Source organism: Spodoptera frugiperda, chromosome 23 (assembly GCF_023101765.2).
Source record: "Spodoptera frugiperda isolate SF20-4 chromosome 23, AGI-APGP_CSIRO_Sfru_2.0, whole genome shotgun sequence".
Taxonomy (NCBI): Eukaryota; Metazoa; Arthropoda; class Insecta; order Lepidoptera; family Noctuidae; genus Spodoptera; species Spodoptera frugiperda.
In genome coordinates this window covers 4725051-4747946 of record NC_064234.1, presented here as the reverse complement: position 1 = coordinate 4747946, position 22896 = coordinate 4725051, and the positions used below count along the sequence as shown (strand labels likewise).

The following is a 22896-nucleotide window of genomic DNA, read 5'->3' as shown; positions in this document are numbered from 1 at the left end:
AACCGTGGTAGACTAGCTACTAGCTAGGTTAGAAGTGAGTCGGGTGTAATCCAAGCAAATCTGACATACATCCATCTAGATACTACGAGTACCCTGAGCTACAACACAAAATGCTGTGGCAATCTTGTAGGGATGGTGCCTTTATAATAATCATGTTATACTCGTAAACAATTGACCCAATTAAGTAATTACAATATTTGGTATTGGTGAAGGTAACATCTTATCCTCAAAATGTATATATTTTAATGTATTTTGCTAATGTCTTGATTTAATAAGGTTAAAAATTTATGAGCATTATTTGATGATAAAAATGTGTTCAATCTAAAGTTTAGTTTCTAATTTTTAATAACGTTTAACACGATATTTTCGCTACAGCACTACATTTAGCAAGAATATTTAAACCAGTTTGTTTTATTTATATCTTGACCTATTTAATAACAGAAAACTAACATACATTTTTAATGAATAAGCAACCACATTGAAAGTTTTTAAAACGAGGCTTTTTTTAAGTTAGAACTGTTTTGTGACCGTTTTAAACTTTGTGATGCCAGCCCAAGCTAGGAATTATTTTGTAAGTAAACTAGGGAAAAGAAACTTAATTATAAATAATAAAGGAAAGTTAGCATGCGGTATGCTCTCCACAAAACTTTAATAGAATTGTATAAACTAGAAACTCAACAAATGTTCGACTTGCAACTTCGCTGCGTGTTTCCTAATGACCCAAACTTTATTTCAGTCCCAAAGTAATTATACAAACGTGAGATACGTGAATTTATAAACTTGATGAAAAGAAAATGTTCCCTTTTCACCTGTGTTCTCTTTGGACTGAACTAAATACTCTCTAAATACGTATCTGGTTTTGGTAGTTTGGTTATATTCCCACCTATCTTTCCCTGGTAAATGACATTTAAAAGTAAGTTAAACAAGTAAATGGACAATTCTACGCATGAGATTAACATTGATAATCCAAAAATTATATCAAAATTTACAGTCAAAAAGATTCAGTTTAGAAAAAGAGTGATCACGAGGCATATTGTTTGCATGTTTGTTTATCCATCATCACGCTGAAACTATTGAACGGATTTTGATGAAATTTGGCATAAAGATAGGGTAAGCTGACTTGGGTGATAGAATACTTTTATCCTAGGGGAACGCGGGCGAAGGCGTAGGTAGAAGTTAGTAATGTATAATCATGTAATAGTGAATAAACTTGTAATAGTTATGTATAGCTATTACAAGTTTATACAGTATCAATATAACTTTGTTTTTTATAGAAACAAATTAAATTAATCATTAAGTATTCTGTTCAGTTACAAATCATTTTATAATTGAAAATCTTAACGCAACCGAACTTTGTTTGGACGCATAAATGAACATAGAACTAATAAATTAAACTTGGCATTTATTACGTAAGAACAGAGTATAAAATACTGCTCAACCAAAGTCCTTATTCACACAAAATTCAATTTCTCAACTCTTGTAGAAATTCTCGACTGATCAAACATTAAATTATAATTTATCTAAAATTTTCGAAATGCAAAGTTAAACTAAGACAATAAATTCAAGAGCATAATTTAATAGCGAGATTGTGATTTCATTACGATGCTATGTCAATGTCAGGCCGAGTTTGGAAATATTTGATTGCGCCGTGAAATAGAATTACATATTTCATGTCACATGATTTTGCAGTTAGTCTAAAGGGGTTTTTCCACCATGTGTTTTATACATAGCTATACTACGAAGATGTTATAGCTGAGCTGTGAAACTATGTAACGGTTTCCACTGATACTAAGCTAAGTAGCTCGTCTATGCAATGTATCGATAGGAATCCATCATCAGCACGCATCTTTCCTTGTAAAAACATAGCTTAGCTGAGTCCGTTTTCACCAGTGCTAAGCTAGGTGTACCAATGAATATGATTGGTGAAAGCCAAACGCATCCACAGCAACGTAGCATAGCACATCTCTGGTGAAAAAGCATCCTAAAAGCCTTGTTATATTCTATGAAGGTAAAACATGTTTTAAATGTTTTCCTAAAACCTTTACGCCCACATCCTTGGTCGTTATCGCTCGCCCGCACTAATAGACATTATTAATGAAGCGTTAATTAACGATCTTACACGCACTCAAATATGCGCAAATGTCACCAGTGTCACTTTAAGTACATTTAAATTTACCAAAGTCCCAAACTTTTCTCTTATTAAAATTTATTGACCCTTGAATAATGCGCAAATAACAACTTTAGTACAATGTTTCTGTTAAAAGTTAAATGTTGGCGTTATACACGAAAAGTATAAGGTTATTGACCGCATACAGTTTTATACAAACTCTTTGAGATAAAGTTTACAAACTGGCACAAGTTCAAAAGTTAACTACAATTTATTTTATGTTTGCATGGCTTCGCTGTACTTGCTAGCCAAGAGAGCAAACGTTGTTGGCTTGGAATTATGAAACCGTTGTATAAATTTACAACAGTATCACAATTCGGGTCTACAAGCTTTGATAATAACAGACAAAAAGTTTTCGACCACTCTGTTGATATCTAACGGGTCCAATTGGTATCTCGATATGTAATTCGTTAAAACAACAATGAATTTCATTTCGCTGTAGTCAAATGTTCCTCAAACAATTAACACTGGACCCACGTCAATGTGGAAACAAAAGAAATACTTTTGCGGGTCGTATTATTCGGCGAATTTGAGATAACATTTGTATCTGTGTAAGCGTCGGGGAACACCAGCCGTTCTCATTTTGTGTGGATAATCAACAGATGTAATCGTTAGGCACAGGTTACGAGCAGAAAAACGTTTTTATCCCTTTTTAAATGTTAATGTGTCAAGAGATATGAATATTTTTTCTTGTATGTTTTTTCGCCTGCGATACAGGATTTTCTTAGTGCGCGCATCTAACTTTGTGAGACCAATTCTAGTTATTTTAGATGTATTTTTGTATTATACATTTTTGAAATATAAAGTTTTATTTGTTTACTTATTATTTTAATGTGTCAATAACAGATTATTTTTAAGTGCCTAATCGAACTCTTATAGCTTTAGTCTTTAAGAAAAGTTTATAAGATTAGTTTAATCAAAACCTAAAATTATTTATACCACGTAGTTTACTTGAATTTATATAAAGATTAAAACTAACCGGCCAAGTTTCGCCCATGAAGGGTTCCGTACAGCAAGTAGATGACATAATATCAAAGTTATAAAATAACTTGGTTTTGCATAGTGTTTGTATGAACGACAATTTTTTTTTTTTTTTTTTTTTTTTTTACATTTAATGGGTCGACGTTTGACCGCTATCTCACCTGATGGTAAGTGATGATGCGGCCTACGGTGGAGCACGTCTGCCCATAAGCAACCTATTCACTCGGGCCTTGAAGACACCCAGGTTATACCCATCAGGGAACACAGACTCCGGCAAGGAGTTCCACTCCCTAGCAGTTCGCACAAGGAAGCTTGAAGCGAAACGCTTCGTGCGAGTGGGTGGGATATCTACCATGAAGCGGTGACGCCTCGCCGATTGTCTTGTGGTTCGATGATGAAAAGGACTAGGGGGAATCAAGTTGTGCAATTCCCCCGCACACTCTCCGAAATGTATCCGGTAAAAAACGGAAAGGCTTGCGACCTTGCGCCTGTGTTCAAGGCTTTGAAGCCGGGCCTCCACAAGCGCATCATCGTTGATGAGCTTCTTGGCACGCCTTTCAATGTGTTCGAGCGCATCTAGCTGGCATTTAGCCGAGCCGTCCCAAAGGTGAGAACAGTACTCCATACATGACCGAACCTGCGCTTGGTACAGGCTCAGCAGTTGTTTCGGTGTGAAGTACCGTCTCACCTTCGAGAGGATACCCAACTTCCTACCAGCCAGATGCGCCTTCGACTCTATATAAGAGCCGAAGTTTAGCGTTGGCGATAGAGTTACGCCCAGAAGCTCTAGATGATCCGATATTGGAACGGATACATTTCGGAAAGTAGGAGCCAGCGGAAATTGACTCCGTTTGGCAGAGAATAGACACGCCTGGGTTTTGGTAGCGTTGAACTTGACCAAGTTGGCGTCACCCCAATCGGAGACCGCCTTCAAGGACGAGTTCAACCGTTCGACCATGGATTCTCTTAGAGACTGGATCTGTGTTCCGCTAGTCCGCGCGTCGGACACATACCTTTCAACAACTGTGCTGTCATCTGCATACCCAAAGATACCGGGCTTAAGCAGGTCGTTGATGTGCAGCAAAAAGAGCGTTGCTGAAAGTACTGACCCCTGAGGGACTCCGGCGTTGATACCAAATTGGTCAGACGAGCAGCCATCGATGACTACTCGAATTGACCGATCCCTCAGGAAGTCTGCAATCCATCTGCACAGATCAGCGGGAAGTCCATATGCAGGAAGCTTGCCGATAAGGCTGTCGTGCCAAACCCTGTCAAAGGCCTTCGATATATCGAGTGAGACCGCTATTGCCTCCCCGTGCTTCTCTATGGCCTCGCTCCAAATGTGGGTGGCATACGCAAGAAGGTCCCCAGTGGATCGGTTGTGGCGAAACCCATACTGCTGATCGCTGAGGAGGTCGTTACCTTCAAGGTATGCCAGGAGCCTGTTGTTAAGTACACGTTCCATACTCTTACAGAGTATGGACGTGACTTGACAATGTTATATTTGCGGTTTTTAAAAATGTTTTATTTCTTAAAAACTAATAATGATATCTCGTTCAAACCAATTTTCGTTGGTAGTTTCCATTTAAATCTTCAGCATATATTTTTTTTAGATTCCTCACTCTCTTATTTTAAAAGTTAGGGGGGGGGACACTCATTTTTCCACTTTGGAGGCGTCTAACTTTCAAACGATTGATTTTGACGAAAAATGGTTTTAGGAACCTTAATGTCTTTTTTAAAGACCTATCCATAGACACCCATCACGGATATGTTAGCTGAAAAAAAATTTTTTGAATCAGTTCCATGTATGGAGTACCCCCTTTAATTTTTAAATTTATTGATTTTTATTCACAATTCGAATAGCGGTTACCGAAACACATCATCCTACAAAGTTTCAACTATGTAGGCCCAACAGTTTCGGAAATAAATGGCTGTGACATACGGACGGACGGACAGACGGACAGACAGACAGACAGACATGACGAATCTATAAGGGTTCCGTTTTTTGCCATTTGGCTACGGAACCCTAAAAACGAATTAGGTAGATATTATATATAAACATAGGTATAATGTATGAACAGAAATTCTAGATACTTAAACATTTTTGACAACACGTTGTTGCTAAACTAGTTCTTTGTTCGAGTTAAATATTAAACCCGAGAGACTCGAGTATTTGGGAAACTTTATATAAACATTTGGATTCGCTGCGTTGCGTTGGTACTCTGGTGAAACTCGTCACAGAAATTTTGCGAAATAAAAAAGTCAGACTTTTCAACACCGCCATTTACTTTTGTAGAGAAAATACGTTGGTAGGTACATTTAGAGTTCTTGGTTATATTTTTATTTCACAGTCGGTTACCAAAATTCTTGAATAAGTAAAATAAAATTCACGTGAAAAGTGCTGTTATAACAATTTTTGCTATATTTCTAGAACTCTTTTCCAATTTTTTTTCACTGCTGAACGTTTTCTTAAAAACAAAAACTTGAGCATTTTTCTTTTACTGGCTCTGGTTAGCGCTAATAAAAAAATGTAAAATAATATTATAGGGTAAGAAAGGGAACTTTCCTACGATATTTACTTTAGTGATACAATAGACTAATAAAATTAATACGATGCCACCCGCCGCTAAATAAAACGCTCCGATCGTAAAGTGCCAATAAGCACGTCTTCGACACTAATGCCATGCTCAAAGTAATTTACAACAGCTCATCTACGATACTGGCTCGAGTATTTTATTTATTTTATGGCTTCACTCAAGTCAAGCTAAAAATGGGCTTATTTCTAACCTTTTCCACGACTTAAATGAAGCATTCATTGATTCATGACGCGATTTGGATAAAAGACACTTTAGAGGTATATACTAGGTTTTTTTTAAAGTGGAAAATCATCCAATGTCTTCTCCCGCCTTGGGTGAGGCGAGAGAGAATGTCAGACTCTTACTGACTAAAAACCACCCCGTTCCTAGTCCTACTTCTCGAGCAGGAGCCCTGGCAAACCCGCTAGCTAGCCCGCAGCTCCGGGATATTATAAACCTACGTGTCATACATAACAGAACTGTATATTGTCCTAAACAATCTAGATCAGATGCTAGAAACAACACCTATTGTTAGTTAACTGGTCTTCTCACTATCTAAAGTGGTTACTCCGAAACTATCCAATATGTCAGAGGACGAAATACGATACCTCACGAACGCTTTTGCCGACTTATCACCACATAGAATGCCAAGCGTAGCTTAACATTAAGATTAATATTAACATTAAGATCAATAAGATTATTCGGTAAACAGCTATAAAGCTTTAGGTATTTGTGTTCATAAAAGAGTGGTTTTTGTTTCTAAAGCTATTTTGTTTCGTTTATTACAAAGTTTAATAAATAAATATGGTTTTTGAAATTATCAGCGTATTTTTATTACAAACCTGCGAGCTAGGTGGTAAAAAATAAGGTAGGCCTTATTTGGTGGCCTTACCTTACAATAAATAGACGAAATACTTTTTCTTCGTACTAAAATACTTATTGTGAACATCACTAGCTAAAAATAGTCGTTTGAAATGTAAAACTCGATAAGTGTGAACTGATTCCACTTGAGTTTGTTCGTTTCTTTGTCGCAGGTGTACGTTACGGTTCACAGGGCAAGCTTCAACATTGTAAACTGATGTTCTACAACGTGGATATATATTTTTATTATGCAGAATTCTAATATTCTCATTTCGGATTTGATACTTTTTATTTCGACATGAGCAAGTTGCTAGTGGAGGACTAAGGGACAACAGTGGACGTCTTCAGACGGATAATGATGATGAAGTTTCTAAATAACTATGAATAAAGATATTGTTAGATAGTTCTCATTCCCTAAAAAAATATGTTAACAAGAAAAACGCCTAAAATACCTGTGTAAACCTTTATTAAACAAACCCTTCAGTTGGTGGTAGACGATAACAAACTAGTAAAACTAGATATTACAAAGGCAAAATAGCTGCTACACCACATAAAGGGAAACTTTACGCAACTAAGCCAACCATACATATTTGTAGTTTCACAATAAGCTAGATGTTTTTAGCGAAAACTGCAGAAATACAATTCTATTACTTGACTAGACAGAACGTATTACTGTACAAATAATTTCCGTTTATTATTTCCCAAAAAAAATGTCAAGATTTGTGTGTGTGTGTAGATCAAGCAAATAGTTACGAATAAATTCGCCAATATATTGTACCAAACAAATTCGAGACTACAGAACTTCACAAATCGTTCAAAAGCCCCTACAATTGCAAATCCATCTTAAGTAAATTGATAACTCCTTCAAATAAACAGCGTTTCATCGCAGAATCAGCTTACGAGTTTCAATAATTGCCTGAAACAATCCTTGTGCTTACAAATTGGCCTTTACTTTGCAAACAGGATCTCTGAGCCTTTCACCGGCTAGTACCCTTAGTACGAAGTTGCTTTACGTTTAAAGTACGCTCTGATTGGCCAGTTCGAATAAACCAACCAATCAGAGCGCCGAACGCGATATCGTTTCGATTACTTTAACCGTAAAACAAACTCATACTAAGGATACAGGTTGCGTGATCTTCCCTCGTTTACTTTTAGGTGTGTACCTATTTGCGTAATGTTGGTATTTAGACGTGGACGTGCCAAGTAATTGGACCATAAAGGCTAAATATTTAGCCAGCTATATAAGCTAGCTTAAGCCATAAAATTATCTATAGCCTAACGTGTTAGTCTATATATTTCTCTTGATTGGAGTGATGTCAGCTGTTTTCTAACCTAAGTCTAGATTTGATATTAGATATATGATGTTTTTCGAAGTGAATAGTAGTGAAAAGTATAAAAAAGAAAATCTACACATCAAACACTGGTTTTTTATACTAAAGACATTTTAAACGTCCAAAATTTACACACAAGACTATCAAAACATATTAAAATGCGCATGAATGAATAAAAAACAATTCCATTTACAGTGCCAATAACAATCTAAATTCCGATCGTTCAATTTCACTTTGTAAACGTTTCCTAGCGTCGGTAGTCTATCTTACATTACGTGCGTAGGTGGTGCTCGATGGTTTTGGTAACAGAAACTCGATGCTGCGGTCTACTGTCACCTGAATACTGAAAATGTTCCCTTACTTCAACGTAACCTTTAGGCGTCAGGTGACAAACTTAAAATGTTTACGGCCTTTTATATTGTAGGTAGTAAGCCTTCCGACCTACCTGATTATCTGTACATGCATAGCAATTTTTTTTATTGATGCGTGAGATTTGTTTAGCTGAAGCAGAGAGAGTGCTTTTATGTATGTTCTGGTATGTTATAGCTAAGATGTGAAATTATGTGACCGTTTCCACTGATATTAGGTATGTAGCTGTTGCAAAGAAGATACGCAACTCGAGTATGCGATGTATCGATAGTAGGGAAGCCATACATAGCACGCAGCTTTGCAATTAAAAAATTTGGCTTAGCTAAGTCCGCTACCACCAGTGCTAAGCTATGTATACCAATAAATATGATTAATGGAAGGCAAACGCATCCACAGCACCGTAGCATAGCACATCTCTGGTAAAAAAGCACCGTAAAATATCGTATTTATAACATAAACTAAAACCTAATATCTATATTATTATGACACAAAATTACATATCAGTCATAAAATAATATGAGGCAGCGTATGATACATTAGTACGTACCGCATCCATTTAAATAACTAAATAACAGGTATTTTGCGAACGATATTGGAAGTTTCAATTAAGTATCGAAACGAGAACGGATGTGTTCCAAATTGGTATTTCGTAGAAACTTATATTTTAGTAATAAATATTTATACTTTATGTTATACCTGAAATATTTTAGCGGATATTAGGATTCTTATATACGTAGTTAGATCGTCGCGGTGGCCCAGACGCTTAAGACGCCCACTTCTCATGCATGAGGTTTCGAAACCTACCAATGGTCAGTAACAATGAGACATTTTCCAAGTTATATGTATTTTCTAAGATTACTTAGACATCACTGACAAACGCCGCCGTCCATGGACACCCGAAAAACTAAAGTCGTTAGAAGTGCGTTGCCGGTCCTTTGGGGGTTAGGAAATTAAGGGTTGTTGGGGCATTGGGGATTGGGAAGATAGGGAAGAGGGTAATTGGGCCTCCGGTAACCTCATTTACACAACACAAGCTCTGTTTTACGTCGGTTTTCTGTGACGCCGTGGTATCACTCCGGTCGAGCCGGCCAATTCGTGCTGAAGCATTGCTCTCCCACACCTACTATAATATCTTCAGATAAAGCAAAAACTTTTGTTACTATTTATTTTACGTTAAACATGAAAACAAGCTGACTGCGGTATGAACACTATATTTAATGATGAGCTCGTTCATAGTCCGTCTATTGTTTCAACAAATTATATTGTAAACAAACCTCCATTATATAATTACAGAAATTATAATTATCTTTTACAACCTATCTGTGTTCATTTTAATAACTATGTTGTAATTATTTTAAATTAATTTGAAATGAGGAGTGGTGTAAACATTTCAAATGAAATTCAAACAAAATGTGGTATAAGACAATATAATAATTTCGGTCGAGTTATTTCAGGGACCTAATTAATTAATGCCTTTGACTAGAAAGAGTATAAATAGAAACGGTTCAATTATTTTCCATAAATGTTAAGTAAAGACCTCTTTTGTTTATATAAAAGTTCGTAAAAAAGAAGATCATATTTCATCATCAGTCGCGTAATGCTGCTCATCAGTGAATATGAGCCACGAACATGGCTTGAAACTAGTTGAGTTCCTTGTCAAATAGTTACGTGAGTAAGCCGAAAAACATAATAATTAAGTACGTACTCACGAAAGTTACAATATAACACAGCACTTAAGTTTATAATTCTCTAGTTCAGGATTGTTTAGTTACGGTAAATAGAAGGTACATAACACTACTATTAGGTAATATTTACTACAAAACAAACTAACTACTAAAACCACAGCATTAGGGTACTTTTCCACGAGAGATGTACTATGTAGCTAAGCTACGACGATGTAATAGGTAAGCTAGTCCACTATGTGACGGTTCCACTGAAACTAAGCTATGTAGCTGTGCGAGTAATATGTGCTATGAAGATGCGCCGCTGCAAAGTAGCTGTGCGAGGAAGATGCGCAGCTCGAGTATGCGATGTATCTTTAGTAGACACGTCATCCATAGTACACATCCAAATCTCGCATCCATAGCACGCATCTTTCCACATGGCTCAGCTGAGTCCGTTTCCACCAGTGTTAAGTAATATGTACCAATGATTACGATTTGTGGAAGCCAAACGCTTCCACAGCAACGTAGCACAGCACATCTCTGGTGGAAAAGCACGCTAAGATATCGTGTTTATTACATTAACTAAAATATAATATCTATATTATTATGACACAAATTACATATTTATTGGAGGCAGCGTAAGAAACAATAGTCTCTGGTGGAAAAGCCCCCTTAAACACAAGAAACTAATCAGCTAAAATTCATTGGCGCGTAAGTATTGTTAAACAACAACTTTTCACCGCTTTAGTTATTAGTTCAAAGTTGCGTTACCTCTCTGATCCAATACATTAGAAAAGGTTACTTTATCCCAATAAATTGCCGATTAAGAACCAGTGGTCAGCTTAAGGAATTATGAATAGGGGTGATTAGGGGTTATATTTTAATATAGAGGGTTAAATCGACCCGTATTAGGACGGGTATTTACTATATTATATAAACTCTCAATACTTATATGACTAGTACTATATTTTTGAGTCCAAAACATTTGTTCTTTGTTTTGGCTTCGATGTCTAGGATGTGCAAAATTTTACCCACTGAGACAAAATAATGTCCACTAATTTCTTGTGACTAAAGTTTCTAACACAACGTTTCTAAAAATATTAGTGGGAATCTTTAATCAAAATATGACTACATATCTTAAAGGATCATGCCCATGTATTTGTATATAACTTCGGTCTCTAGATCGTTATAGCAATCACCACTCTGTATCTCAAATAATTCTATTAGCCGTATATACTAAGACCATATCACGTTTAACCTAATTACCTACAGGGTTAAGCGAAACTGGAGATCTTGTCTAGATAATCATATAAAGGTATATCTACGCAAATCTTATTATAGGTAGGTACATAGATGATACACAGAACTTACCTATTACACGCAATACGCTGTAATCGAATTAATTCCAACACGACTGTTGTTACGTTAGTATTACATATTCAATTAAACTTTATTAACTTAATAGCCCTACGATTTAACTCGAGATTTGGCTTTTATAACTACAAAATTGCTATTATTATTGTAAGTTAATGCTACTCCATATTACATATGTGTAGCGCTATAACATGTATATAGCTATATGTCTTTGCGGACGTGATAAACTCAAAAACTACTAAAGGCATTTTAATGCGGTTTTTAAAGGGGTTGGGAGATTTATGGTGAAGGTTTAGTTTGTAATTTATTACGGTTCCAAGTATTATGTGAACTGAATTAGATCGGGCTTTGTCGCTATTAGGTTAGTTAAAGGACTTTGCAATTGTTTATGGTAATGTATCAAGCATTTAAAGGTACATTTAACAAGTACGGCTCCGTCTCGGCACGGCTTGTGGCTACCGCTAGCTGCCAGCGTACTTACGGTGCGTCGCCCACGAGGTGCAAGCTTGCAGTCGGCGCGCTGACGACGAGCGATGCGACGTTGTTTCACTTGTGCTTGACGGGTGGATCGCCATCGCCTGGCGCGCTGTCCGCAAGTAGTGAGAACGTAGCCCGTGCGGTGGCAACCCACCGTCGACTTTTTTGTATCGTTTCGTTTTGTACGTTATTAAATATGTCATACGACATACGATCTAAAGTTCAAAGAAGAAGGATCGCAATCCATACTAAATCACCCCACGTTCTATTACAAAGTGGTCTAGTGTATAATATGACTAATAAACTACCTTTATATACATGGAAAATTTGATTTCACCATAACAATGGGTAGTGGAACTAAAAGTTAGGCATACGCCATGGCTTGGCTAGTTTCTACTTCACCTTGATACTTTATACAAACGCAATTTAAATTCCAAATGTAGTTTGCAATCTACTTCCATTGTACTGTATATATAAAAGTTATTCTGATATACAACTTACTGTATACATTTGAAACTTGACGGCCGCAAGCCAATTTGTATTGAGCTAGGTCAGGTATATTTGTTTTATTTCAGAACAGTTCGTTTTATGTTTTGTTAAGAGTAATATTTGCATGGTGGTCGCATACGATTTATATTATGCTTATTAAGGTACGGGTTTGGTTCCATGATCGAATGTGCATCTCTACCAAAATCAATAACATGTGTATTGTAAAACTTCGTCTATAACAATATAAGATTAATTAACTGACTGTAGTCAGTAATGATAATGACATGTCTTACGTCGCTTCGTACATAAAAGTTAGAGCACCTACCTAAAACTGATTTTAATTACGTAAATCTACAGAAAAACCAACCAAAAAATATATAAGACAACAAAAACCAAAAGACATTTTCGCCAACAATTTTCATTTGCCCTAAAACAAAATCCAAAACGACCCATTGTGGGTTCTCAATAAGAAATCACGGAAGATATCCTTTTATAACGAGGAAACGATCGTAATATTCTAAGTTTCCTGTTCTCTGTACCCTATTCCCAGTGTTTTATCCCCTGTTCCCGTTGTTCCTGTGTAGACGAAGGTGTGAACACAATAGCGCAATCAACACGAGCGGAAATATTTCTGATAATAATGAACGATCTAACTAGCCACCGTCACACCAGCTGACAAAGGAATAACTTCCCCGCTATATACTCCTATTCAAAGCATTAACTATCTAACGCGTTCACAACTGTTCAACTTCAATACACCGCCATTTTATTATGAAACATTGTTGAAATGTTTTCGTTCAAATGATTTATTTGTTATTGCGTTGTTTTAGATGAAAATAAAATTTATTAGACTGTCTGTCTGTAAAGGTAGACGCCAAATTAAATTACATTAAACCTTCTCAAACCAAAATATGCTAAAAACCAAATTGCTTTTTTATAATCCGTCTCATCCAGCTCATTCATATTGCTGACTTCTTTGCCTAAAATAGACTGTATATTAGTATACTGAACGAAGAATATATATTCAATCCTGTGTACACCAATATATTTGTCATCCCACGCAAGACAAAGAGTAAATCCAAGGAAATAGGTCAATGCGACGTGGAGAGGTTAGAAGCCACAATGTCTCTTGAATCGGGCGTTTATACCACTCGAGTGTCGTTGCAAGCGGGCATAATGTTTACATACCTGACACTGGGATAACACACCAACAAGTACTGACAAGTACGCCCATAATAACTTGTCAACAAATAAAAACACAAACAGTACGTAGTAAACGCCATTACCGATCGATCCCCCGATAAGCTGATGACACATCTAATTTATATTAATGACACACGTTGATATTGATATTCCAGGTATCTTATTTCTGATAAAAATTCATAATGTGACAGAATTTTTCCATCCTTCTGTACACATTGTACAGCGCTCCGCTAATTATTACACATATTTACCCGTTTGTCAATTAGCTGCGCCATATGCGGCCAAGTTCCGTTGATAAGGGTCTAGTGCCCTTGCCTAGTTATCTAACACCTACATGAATGTTACTAGACACGCTCGCAAGGCCATACTCGAAGAACTCGCCGTATCGTAAGCCCCGAACTTGATTTGCATGATTATCGTTCTGTTTGCAAAATACATCCCACACGTTGTCGTATTTATGGGAGGATATATTTCAGCCGTTATATTATTCAGTCTAAATTTAGTGATCTGTTTTCATGTTGTTGATAAATAACATTCACTTGTGTATGATAACACCACCTGTATAAGCCGGCCATAAAACAGGTTTACATCAAATCTCATGTTACCTAACATAATATTGTCGTACGAGGCAGTAAATATGTTTTTATTTCCAGGACCGAGCGGACGGAGGACACCGTATCCAGCAGTGGAAATCTCACCAACAACGCAGTGCGACATAAAATAGTAGTACTAGGAGCTGCGAAAGTTGGCAAGTCCTCGCTCATATCACAGTTTCTATACAACACGTTCTCGCCAAAGTACAAGCGGACCATAGAGGAAATGCATCACGGGGACTTTAACGTGTCCGGCGTGAGACTAACGCTCGACATACTAGACACGTCAGGGGCTTACGAGTTCCCTGCAATGAGGACGTTGTCTATGCAGTCCGCTGACGCGTTCATTCTCGTATACGATATCACTGACGCCAACAGCTTCACAGAAGTGAGGACTTTGAGAGATCAAATTCATGAAACTAAAGACAGCACGGCCGTCCCCATTGTCGTGGTCGGCAATAAAGTGGACCTGGCGGAAACTGGCGCGAGACAGGTAAGCGATTCACTTCTATGTCAAAGAGATCAATCGCAATATCTTGAAATGAGGTTTCATTGTACCTCACATGATATTGTCAAGAGACGTCTTTCTCAAATAATAGATAGTCGTCCGTAATTTTAGGTACCATTTCTTCACATCATATCCTTAGTTTTTTGTCCAAAATGTGCTAGGTATTTTTGGTATCTGTGTTTACAATATACAGCTATACAATTTAGTGTGATGAAGGCTAGATAACAAAGTGACGGGTGAAACGGATCAAGCGAGTGTCACGTATCACATAACCCGGAGGGATTTGTTCAAATATTCAAAGAAATCTATCGGCTGTAAGCTGTACAAAATCTCCTCGTATCTACAAATAACGAATTCGGTTGAATAAAAGCTTGCCTTACCGAAATTTGTTACGTATCAGTTTACAAACAAGCCTCGTAATACACAACCTGTAATTGAAAACCGCATATCATAACCGAGTGCAAATAAAATACGTACCAAATAATATAACCATCGCAAATCTCTTAAAACGATCTCGAGAATTTGACTGTGCATTTACTATGAAGTCGTTTCTAACGTGTTGTGAGGAAAATTGAATTTCCGCGATGTCAAGAGTTGCAATATGTGAGCGAAAGGTCGGAGGGAAACCTAACAACCGAGGTACTTAGACACTCCCCGGATGTCGCGAGCTCAACTGAAATGTTCCTCTCGAAATGATGCACGACGGTTTATTAAGGCTTGCATTTACAGAAACAAGTTTCCTTATTTGGATTTAAAAGAAACTACATACTGACATTTGTCATTCAAATATTATTTCTTGCATGAACTCGGAGAGAATGTATACATTGGCATACATTAAATTGTGTTTTAATATCAGACATAAAATATAACTGTGGCACAAAACGTACAGCAAAGCACACACATGTAATATAAAGTAGTAACTATTGCGAAAGCTGAACATTAAGTAACAAACAATGTGTTTATGTTTCAAACAAAGGATTTATATTGTTTACGAAGTGATTAAGCTAACGTGAATCATGTAGTTTGTCATAGTTAGCTCTGCTATGCGGTACCTAACATAATATAATTGAGAATTTACATTATCATAGCGTAGATGACAATTTTTTTAATGTCTGTCTATCAGAAGGTATTTTTTTTTCTCACAGACGTAAGTGCTTTCAATGATATCATTTTATTCGATGTTTTCGATGATTAGAAATATAAATATATTGCGTGACGTCACTTTTGAGAACGTTTTATACTCAATAGTGACGTAGTTAGCTCGCACTCCTAAACTTTGATTAATTTTATGTAATTTTAGTTTTTTTATACGATAAAATAAAAACAAATACGTGTTTAATATTTTCTTATCACCTAAGGGACAAACTAAATAGTTATTTAATTTTCATACGCCGTGATCATCCCTATTGTAACACTGGCTTATGTAAAAATTACTACCGCAAGACTACCACTAAAATTATTTCTAAAATTTTTCAAAAATATTTGATCTTCAGAATCTCTTAAATAATTCACAATCATTTTTTTCATCACAATGAAGCGGAAAACACGTTATCTAAAGATATCCTTAACGGAAATTAAAATTTAGGAAAAATTTGGGAAAATACGAAAACAAAAACATTAGTAGGTAGGTAGGTTGGAACAATCAAAACAAAAGGAGGTTCTTGCCGTTTTCGTTGTTTAATTTTAATTATTTAATCATCATTGTTTGCATTCATATTGACAGTCCGTCAGTCTGTTTTGTTTTTATAGCTGATTTAATTAGATCACCCATTTTTGGGTGTGGCGAGAGGGAATGCCAGATTTTACTGACTATTTATCACCTTCTTCTTAATCCTAGTTTGAGCCGAAGCATCGGTAACCCGGAAAAGACTTAGACATTACCCTGTGTTTTCTTTCTTGTGTAGAAAGTTTTGTTTGTATAACTTTATAATACGATACAAGAACTAGTATAATAAAGATATGCATGTCTGCATCCGATGTATGAGTTCATTGTACATATTCAATCAATTTTTATTTTAAATCAAATCTTTGGAACATAGCATGTAAATATATAATTCTAATTCATTCACTAATTTTACGTAAACAAATTAAAATCTTTTTAATATGTTATTTTTAGCTATAGCTAACTACATACATAGGTATACGAGCATAGAGTTTAATACCTTCACTTTTGTCCTATTAGAGAAGGCAATACGAAATAGTTCAGTAACATCGAATGGGATCTACAAAGCAAAGCTCTGTCCCCGGAACACAAAACGCTTAGCAAAAGTATTTTCACTTCAGCGAGTGAAAACAATGCTTCTCGCGATACAATACCAATTAAAAAATTAAATGGTTCGCGCAGAACCCTAACAATTTATAGAACTAGCAATTTCGTTTTCTCTTTCTTCAAATAAATTGATTCTTTGTTAATATACAAAATAGGGTTTGCTTTTATTTGTATTGTGCAATGAATGCGCATTGGCATGGCAATGTTTTCCGTCTGTATAATTGTTCATTCATACTTTTTAAACACCTACCTATTTACTTTTTTAATGTAATACGAATAACTATTATAAATAATTGGTATAATGTGACTATATCAAATAAAACAAAACAGTTTTCATTTTTTAAATCATTCAAAACTTTATGTGTAGTGAATAGCAATGAAATAATTTCATCATTTACCAAATAAAGATTTACTGATCCAATTTATCAACAAAATACAATTACATCAAAATGAAACTACAGCCAAATAAAACTGGAAATAGAGAGATCTAGCTAGAATTCAGTATTTCAATACAAAATTTACACGCAATGTGTGAAACAGAAGGTAATTTAATTTGATGAAACTCGACTGGAGTGCTTATTGTCAGGCACGTCGTACAATTTACAGGCTATCTACAACTTTCCTAGGCAACTCGTATTATTGTATAGCCGACCTATTTAGTAGCTCTGTTTGCCACATGTTGTACGAATTTTCATGAAACATTTTACAAAGCTAGTTTTGTACCGTCAGTCTGTAAACTACTTAATTCACATTGTCTGTTTAGAATTGTTTTGCAAACTGTCTATACATGTGTTCGCTTTGTATTATTTAATTAAATATTTTATTGTAGTGAATAGGGAATATGCATAAAAAATAAAATGGCCTGATTTTTTTTTCCCTAAGCTTTTAAGGTCGCAGTATTACACTCAATTCGTTATTTCCTAATTTAATATGCATTTAATTATTTAAAACTTAAATCAAAAAGTGAAAAATTTACGCGCGTAATTCAAATTTGTAAAACGCCTCGTGACGTCATAGGGCACATTATCGTCCTGTCAGTCAGTCACGTGTACCAACTAAACTGTCTGTCAAAGTGTCAACTCATGGTAGAGGTACAGCTTGTGTTTGAGAACTTTGAGAGAAAAATTGGTTGTATTTCTATACTAGCTTAGTTTTCTAAAATAGAAATATCAAGCATCATCAATAGCAATGACGGACAACGGTTTTGTGAAAGCACAGTCGGATAATCTTCCAAAAATAGATGCATTTATGATGACCACATATTTTGCGTCAAACCCAGATTTTACATCTGCTGAGGTTAAAGGAGTAAAAGCTGCAAGGTAATTATTGTCAAACATGGTATTTTTAAACTAGTAAACCTGTTTTTATGCATACGTGCACTTATTTAATTATTTCCCTAAATATAACCTCAAATGTTGTTTACATTCATTATACTTTATTAAAACACGTATGAATTAGATTATACAATCAATCGCATGTTTTTATGAGAGTAGGTAAGTAAGTAAACCTAGATTATTGTTTATTACAGGTCTCAACGAGAATCATACGGCGATTCAGCTGTAGGATATGTACAAATTAAACGAGAAGGGAACTTATGTGTAGTGAAAGCTCGCATCACACCAGAGCACAATGTTCGTCAGAAGTCATATGCAGTACAAGCTGTATGTGATGAAGCTGAAGAAACTGTAATTTCTGTGGAATGTCTGGATTGCGCAGCACACTTAGGTACGATCTCTTTTACTTACTTTGTGTTTGTGGCTGATGATATACTTGTTATCTAAGTAAAACTCTTGACAGTCATAAGTCATATGTAACCATAAAGATTGTCAAATTATTATGAAGTCAAGAACTTATAGCACCATTAGGTTAACCATTACTACCAGAATGATATATTGTGTAAAAAACATAATTTTATTCTTTTGTTTTAGGAGGATGTAAACATGCTATTGCATTTTTAGCATGGCTTCACCGACGTAGTGAAGATCCTCCAAGTACAAGCATTGAGTGTTATTGGAAAAAATCCAAGCTTTCTTCAGTTGGTACTAGCTTGAAGTTTATTAAAGCAAAAGATATTTGCAAAGCACCTAAAGTGAATCCCGCATCAAATTCCTCAAGCACTGGCAATTTTTTAACAGTAGTAAAAAATAATTGTGTGAGTGTTGGTGATACAAATAATCATCTGATGAAATTTTATCAATCTCCAAACAATGCAGAGAGACTGTCGATCCATCATTTAATTCTTGCAAGCAAGGCTACAAACCCTGTTGAGTTTGTTGAATATTGCAAACTGGTAATGAGTACAGAAGCATGCGAACAAGCTGAATTGATAACTAAAGACCAAAATGACTGTCCATTATGGCATGAGCTAAGATATGGAAGAATCACAGCTTCTAAGGCATATGAGGCTGCACATTGTAAAGTTCTGGATGGTTCCTTAACGGAGAACATATTGGGAGCAACCAAACTAAAGGACACAGAAGCTATGAAAAGGGGGCGATTTTTAGAAAGTCAGGTATTAAAAGAAGTAGAGAAAATTAAACAAATAAAAATAAATAAGTGTGGCTTAAAATTAAATGCGGCTCATCCTATAATGGGGGCTTCTCCAGATGGGGAAAGTACTGTGTACAGCATAGAAATTAAATGCCCATCATCAGAAAAAGCGTTGAGCCGTTATATTGACAGCAATAGTGAAGTGGCTCCAAAATATATGGCACAACTACAACTTCAGATGCATTTTGGAAATAAAAGTAAGGGTCTTTTTTGTGTTGCTGACAATAATTTTGAAACCTCTAAGAAAGTAAATATTATAGAGGTGGAATATAAAAAACAACTGTGTGAAACAATAATAGAAAAATGCACACTGTTTTGGCATCAAGCCATTTTCCCAAAAATAGGTAAATTGTAAAAACTTGTACTTTTACTTTATCTGAAATAAAACAAATGCATTCTTAATTCATTTTTTTATTAAAACATCCTGAATATTTACCAAACCACATGCCAATGTTATTGCATCATCAATGACAGGTATTAAATTATAGTCTACACAAGCATGAGGCAGTAACATATGAAACTCTCTTAATCTATTTATTACACGTTCAACATGAATTCTCAAAGCTGCTATTCGTTTTGACTGCTTTACTTCATCTTTGGTGCTTGGGTTGGACTGTGAAACAGAAGGTGGCCGGACGAGAGTACAGTCTCTGGCTCCCAGTAAATGTGATAAGTCTTTAAACCCTCTGTCCGCCATAACTGCTTTTTTGGAGGTAAGCAGTCTAAGTAACCACAGTCTTGCACTATCATGACATCTGTAGCTCTTCCACCATATCCATCGGATATAAAATTAATCAACCCATCTGGTGTACATGAAATTAAATACTTCAATGTATTACATTTTTTGTACTGTGACCAAGTAAGTGATTGGTGGACTGGATCGGAAGGTTTTTCAATCTGGATTTCAAAGCAATCAATAATAGAAATAACATTTGAATACCTAGCTCTAAATGATATAGGTAAATTTTTATATACCTCAGTTGGTGTTGGCCACACAATCAAGTCTTTCATTTTTGATGCGATTAAAGGTAAACTTTTATTGAATATTCTACTGATAGTGCTCTGTGAGTAGCCAAAATGTAAAGCAAGTATGCCAAAAGATTCATTTAACTTCAATTTCTTAAGTGTTATTAATATGTCTACAGTTGGAAGTGGAATGTTTTCACTTAATAGTTTTATTAAATGATATGACTGTTTATGTAATCCTAGTAACATTTTGGGTTCTCTATCTATGGCACTTAACATACTACTGCGCATTACATTTTTAAAATGTTTTTCATCATCTGAATCTGCTGATTCATCTTGCACACAATAACTTAAGTCAGATGAGCTACAGGGTTCATAATCTTGAGATATCTGTGAAGAAATGGAAGAAATAGATGTTGTATCCGACTTAGTAGGAAATAAATTTCTTTTTACCGCAGCTGTTGCAGGTTTTATTGGTGAAGTTCCAATATTTTGTGATGGAAGGGGAACAGGAGATAAAGCTACATTAGTCTTCTTTGTTGTTAAATTAACTTGAACACTTTTACTTCTGAAGTTTGGTCTCATATTTATTTGCACACACTTGTCACTAAGGAAGTTTTCTGTATTAGTAGAGACTTCAACATGGGATGTACTGGGCTCTATTACAGACAAATCCATAACAGAGGTACTAGGCCTCACTGGATCATTTTCACAGCCTTGAATATAGGAAGTACTTGGTCCGGCATCACAATAACTTGTTTGTGAAGTTTCACGTTCTAAAACATTTTCACTGTTGACTTCAGGTTCGGAGAAAGATTCATTTATAAGTGATAATCTTTTCTTCTTAGAATCATACATTCTCTCCTGTGGTCCTGGTGCATTTCGTTTTTGGCATTGAAATTTATGAGGCATAACTCCTTTATTTAAGAATAATTTAACTTTTTCGCCTTGTTCCTTCATGAGCTTGTATTTAATATAATTTACTGTATCTTCTTTGATCTGAAATAAACACAACACTTGGTGAAGCATCTTAGGATAAGTAGAAATAGCTCAGATGAAGAATCTTCTAACATGTTATGACATTCGTAAATAAGGTTACGAACTTAAATAAAGTTCTGTAACCTAGAAATTTCTAGAACACTACAAGATGTTATTTGTCCAAATATAATACTTACATTAAAATGATCTTCACAACAATGTAAACGCGATATTGAAGATACATTATATTCTCTTCGCATAACCTCACACCATTGTTTACGTATGTTCGGATCTCTCGGAACAGCAAAAAACACTTTATCTGGTGTACTTTTTATATTGTTAGGACACATTGGTACCATGCAATATCTATAAAATGGCTTTTTTTCTTCTTCCATGATTATTACGCGTGTTGTTATCTATCAAACTCTCAATGTAAACAAACAATACAATGACAGGTGTGCCCTATGACGTCACGCATCAAGCGCGCGAGAAATAGGAGCGTTTGAACTCGTCAAATTAAACCACTATTTTTAAAATTTTATAAAAAAGTAATTACTACTCTTACAGCTATGGTTTATTTTTTTTCTACATCAAAATGAAGTGAAAATTGAATAAAAAAAATAAAAAAATTGTCTGCATATTCCCTATTATACTGTGTTGTGTAATGTGTGTGTATATAGAGACTTGTATGTAATGTAAGCTAATACTGCTCTCTCGACAATCACATTAATTTCTTCAGTATTTGAAAACAAAATAAAACTGTCGAACGAATCAAGGTCTGTGGTTTAAAGTCAAAGGGGGATTTTGGAAATAAAGTACATTCAAATTATTCAACTGTTTTCATAAATATTCTAACCAAAAGGAACAGTTTTAATGAAAAACAACAGCGTTTTTAAGAACTTTATCGATAATGCAAAATACACAGTGTGGCAATGGAACGAAATCGGCTTAATTTAATTTGGTATCAGAGAATTTCGAAACTGTGTTCGCAGAGATTACCTTGGAACTCGGGGAGAGTATTAAATGCTTTGCCGGCAGCATGTATATTTCATAAGCCACGTGACGAAGTTAGTTTGTCCTCCCGGAACACGTCTCGCTGAAGCCGCGATAGCTGTGTGCGGAACAGTGCGCACAATAGCCCCAGGCCTCCGCTGACTCGCCAATATCCGCGCCGCGCCGCGCCGCCTCCACTTCGCACTACCATAACCTTGTTTTATTGAACACAACAGACGCTCTAATGGAGATTCGTAGTCGACTGACTTTTCGCTTTTATTGACGATTATACCGATAACTCTTCCAGTTGCTTCGTTATTATAGCTCTGCAGATACTAGAACACCGAGTTATTTTGCGACCTAACTTTGGATTTTAAAACTGAAACATAAGGAGTTTTTAACGAGTTTGACTTTTCGGTGAAATATTCGCAAGTCTGATTAAAGCCAAAACTGTGAGTCGGGTGTATCTCGTGTAGTTTCGGCGCACATATTTGGAGAATACTTTAAACTTAAGTCATAAAACAAAACTTAGCGTAATAAATCTGTA

The 22896-nt window shown here is 35.7% G+C and overlaps 3 protein-coding genes across 3 annotated transcripts in view; 2 read left to right on the top strand and 1 right to left on the bottom strand.

Moving 5' to 3' along the window:
- The window catches only part of LOC118267294 (ras-related protein Rap-1), a 37939-nt gene that overhangs the window by 11370 nt on the left and 3673 nt on the right, over positions 1–22896 (top strand). Inside the window, exon 2 of the mRNA XM_035581215.2 lies at positions 14146–14578. Within this exon, the coding sequence (XP_035437108.1) occupies positions 14146–14578 (433 nt within the window). The remainder of the gene's footprint in view (positions 1–14145; positions 14579–22896) is intronic.
- On the top strand, positions 17694–19814 carry LOC118280913 (uncharacterized). Its single transcript, XM_035601305.2, has 3 exons — positions 17694–18181; positions 18391–18587; positions 18791–19814. The coding sequence occupies exons 1-3, from the start codon at positions 18051–18053 to the stop codon at positions 19765–19767; spliced, it is 1305 nt and encodes a 434-aa protein (XP_035457198.1). The 5' UTR covers positions 17694–18050; the 3' UTR covers positions 19768–19814.
- LOC118280912 (uncharacterized) lies at positions 19804–22004 on the bottom strand. The gene is made up of 2 exons (XM_035601304.2): positions 21554–22004; positions 19804–21377 (listed from the first exon to the last, which is right to left on the bottom strand). The coding sequence occupies exons 1-2, from the start codon at positions 21749–21751 to the stop codon at positions 19998–20000; spliced, it is 1578 nt and encodes a 525-aa protein (XP_035457197.2). The 5' UTR covers positions 21752–22004; the 3' UTR covers positions 19804–19997.

Bases quoted from the DNA above. Each gene is read 5' to 3' on its own strand.
- LOC118280913 (XM_035601305.2), top strand. From the start codon at position 18,051: ATGACGGACAACGGTTTTGTGAAAGCACAGTCGGATAATCTTCCAAAA. The intron at 18,182-18,390 runs GTAATTATTGTC...TGTTTATTACAG, and splicing joins AAAGGAGTAAAAGCTGCAAG to GTCTCAACGAGAATCATACG. The intron at 18,588-18,790 runs GTACGATCTCTT...CTTTTGTTTTAG, and splicing joins GGATTGCGCAGCACACTTAG to GAGGATGTAAACATGCTATT.
- LOC118280912 (XM_035601304.2), bottom strand. From the start codon at position 21,751: ATGGAAGAAGAAAAAAAGCCATTTTATAGATATTGCATGGTACCAATG. The intron at 21,378-21,553 runs GTAAGTATTATA...TGTTTATTTCAG, and splicing joins GTTGTGAAGATCATTTTAAT to ATCAAAGAAGATACAGTAAA.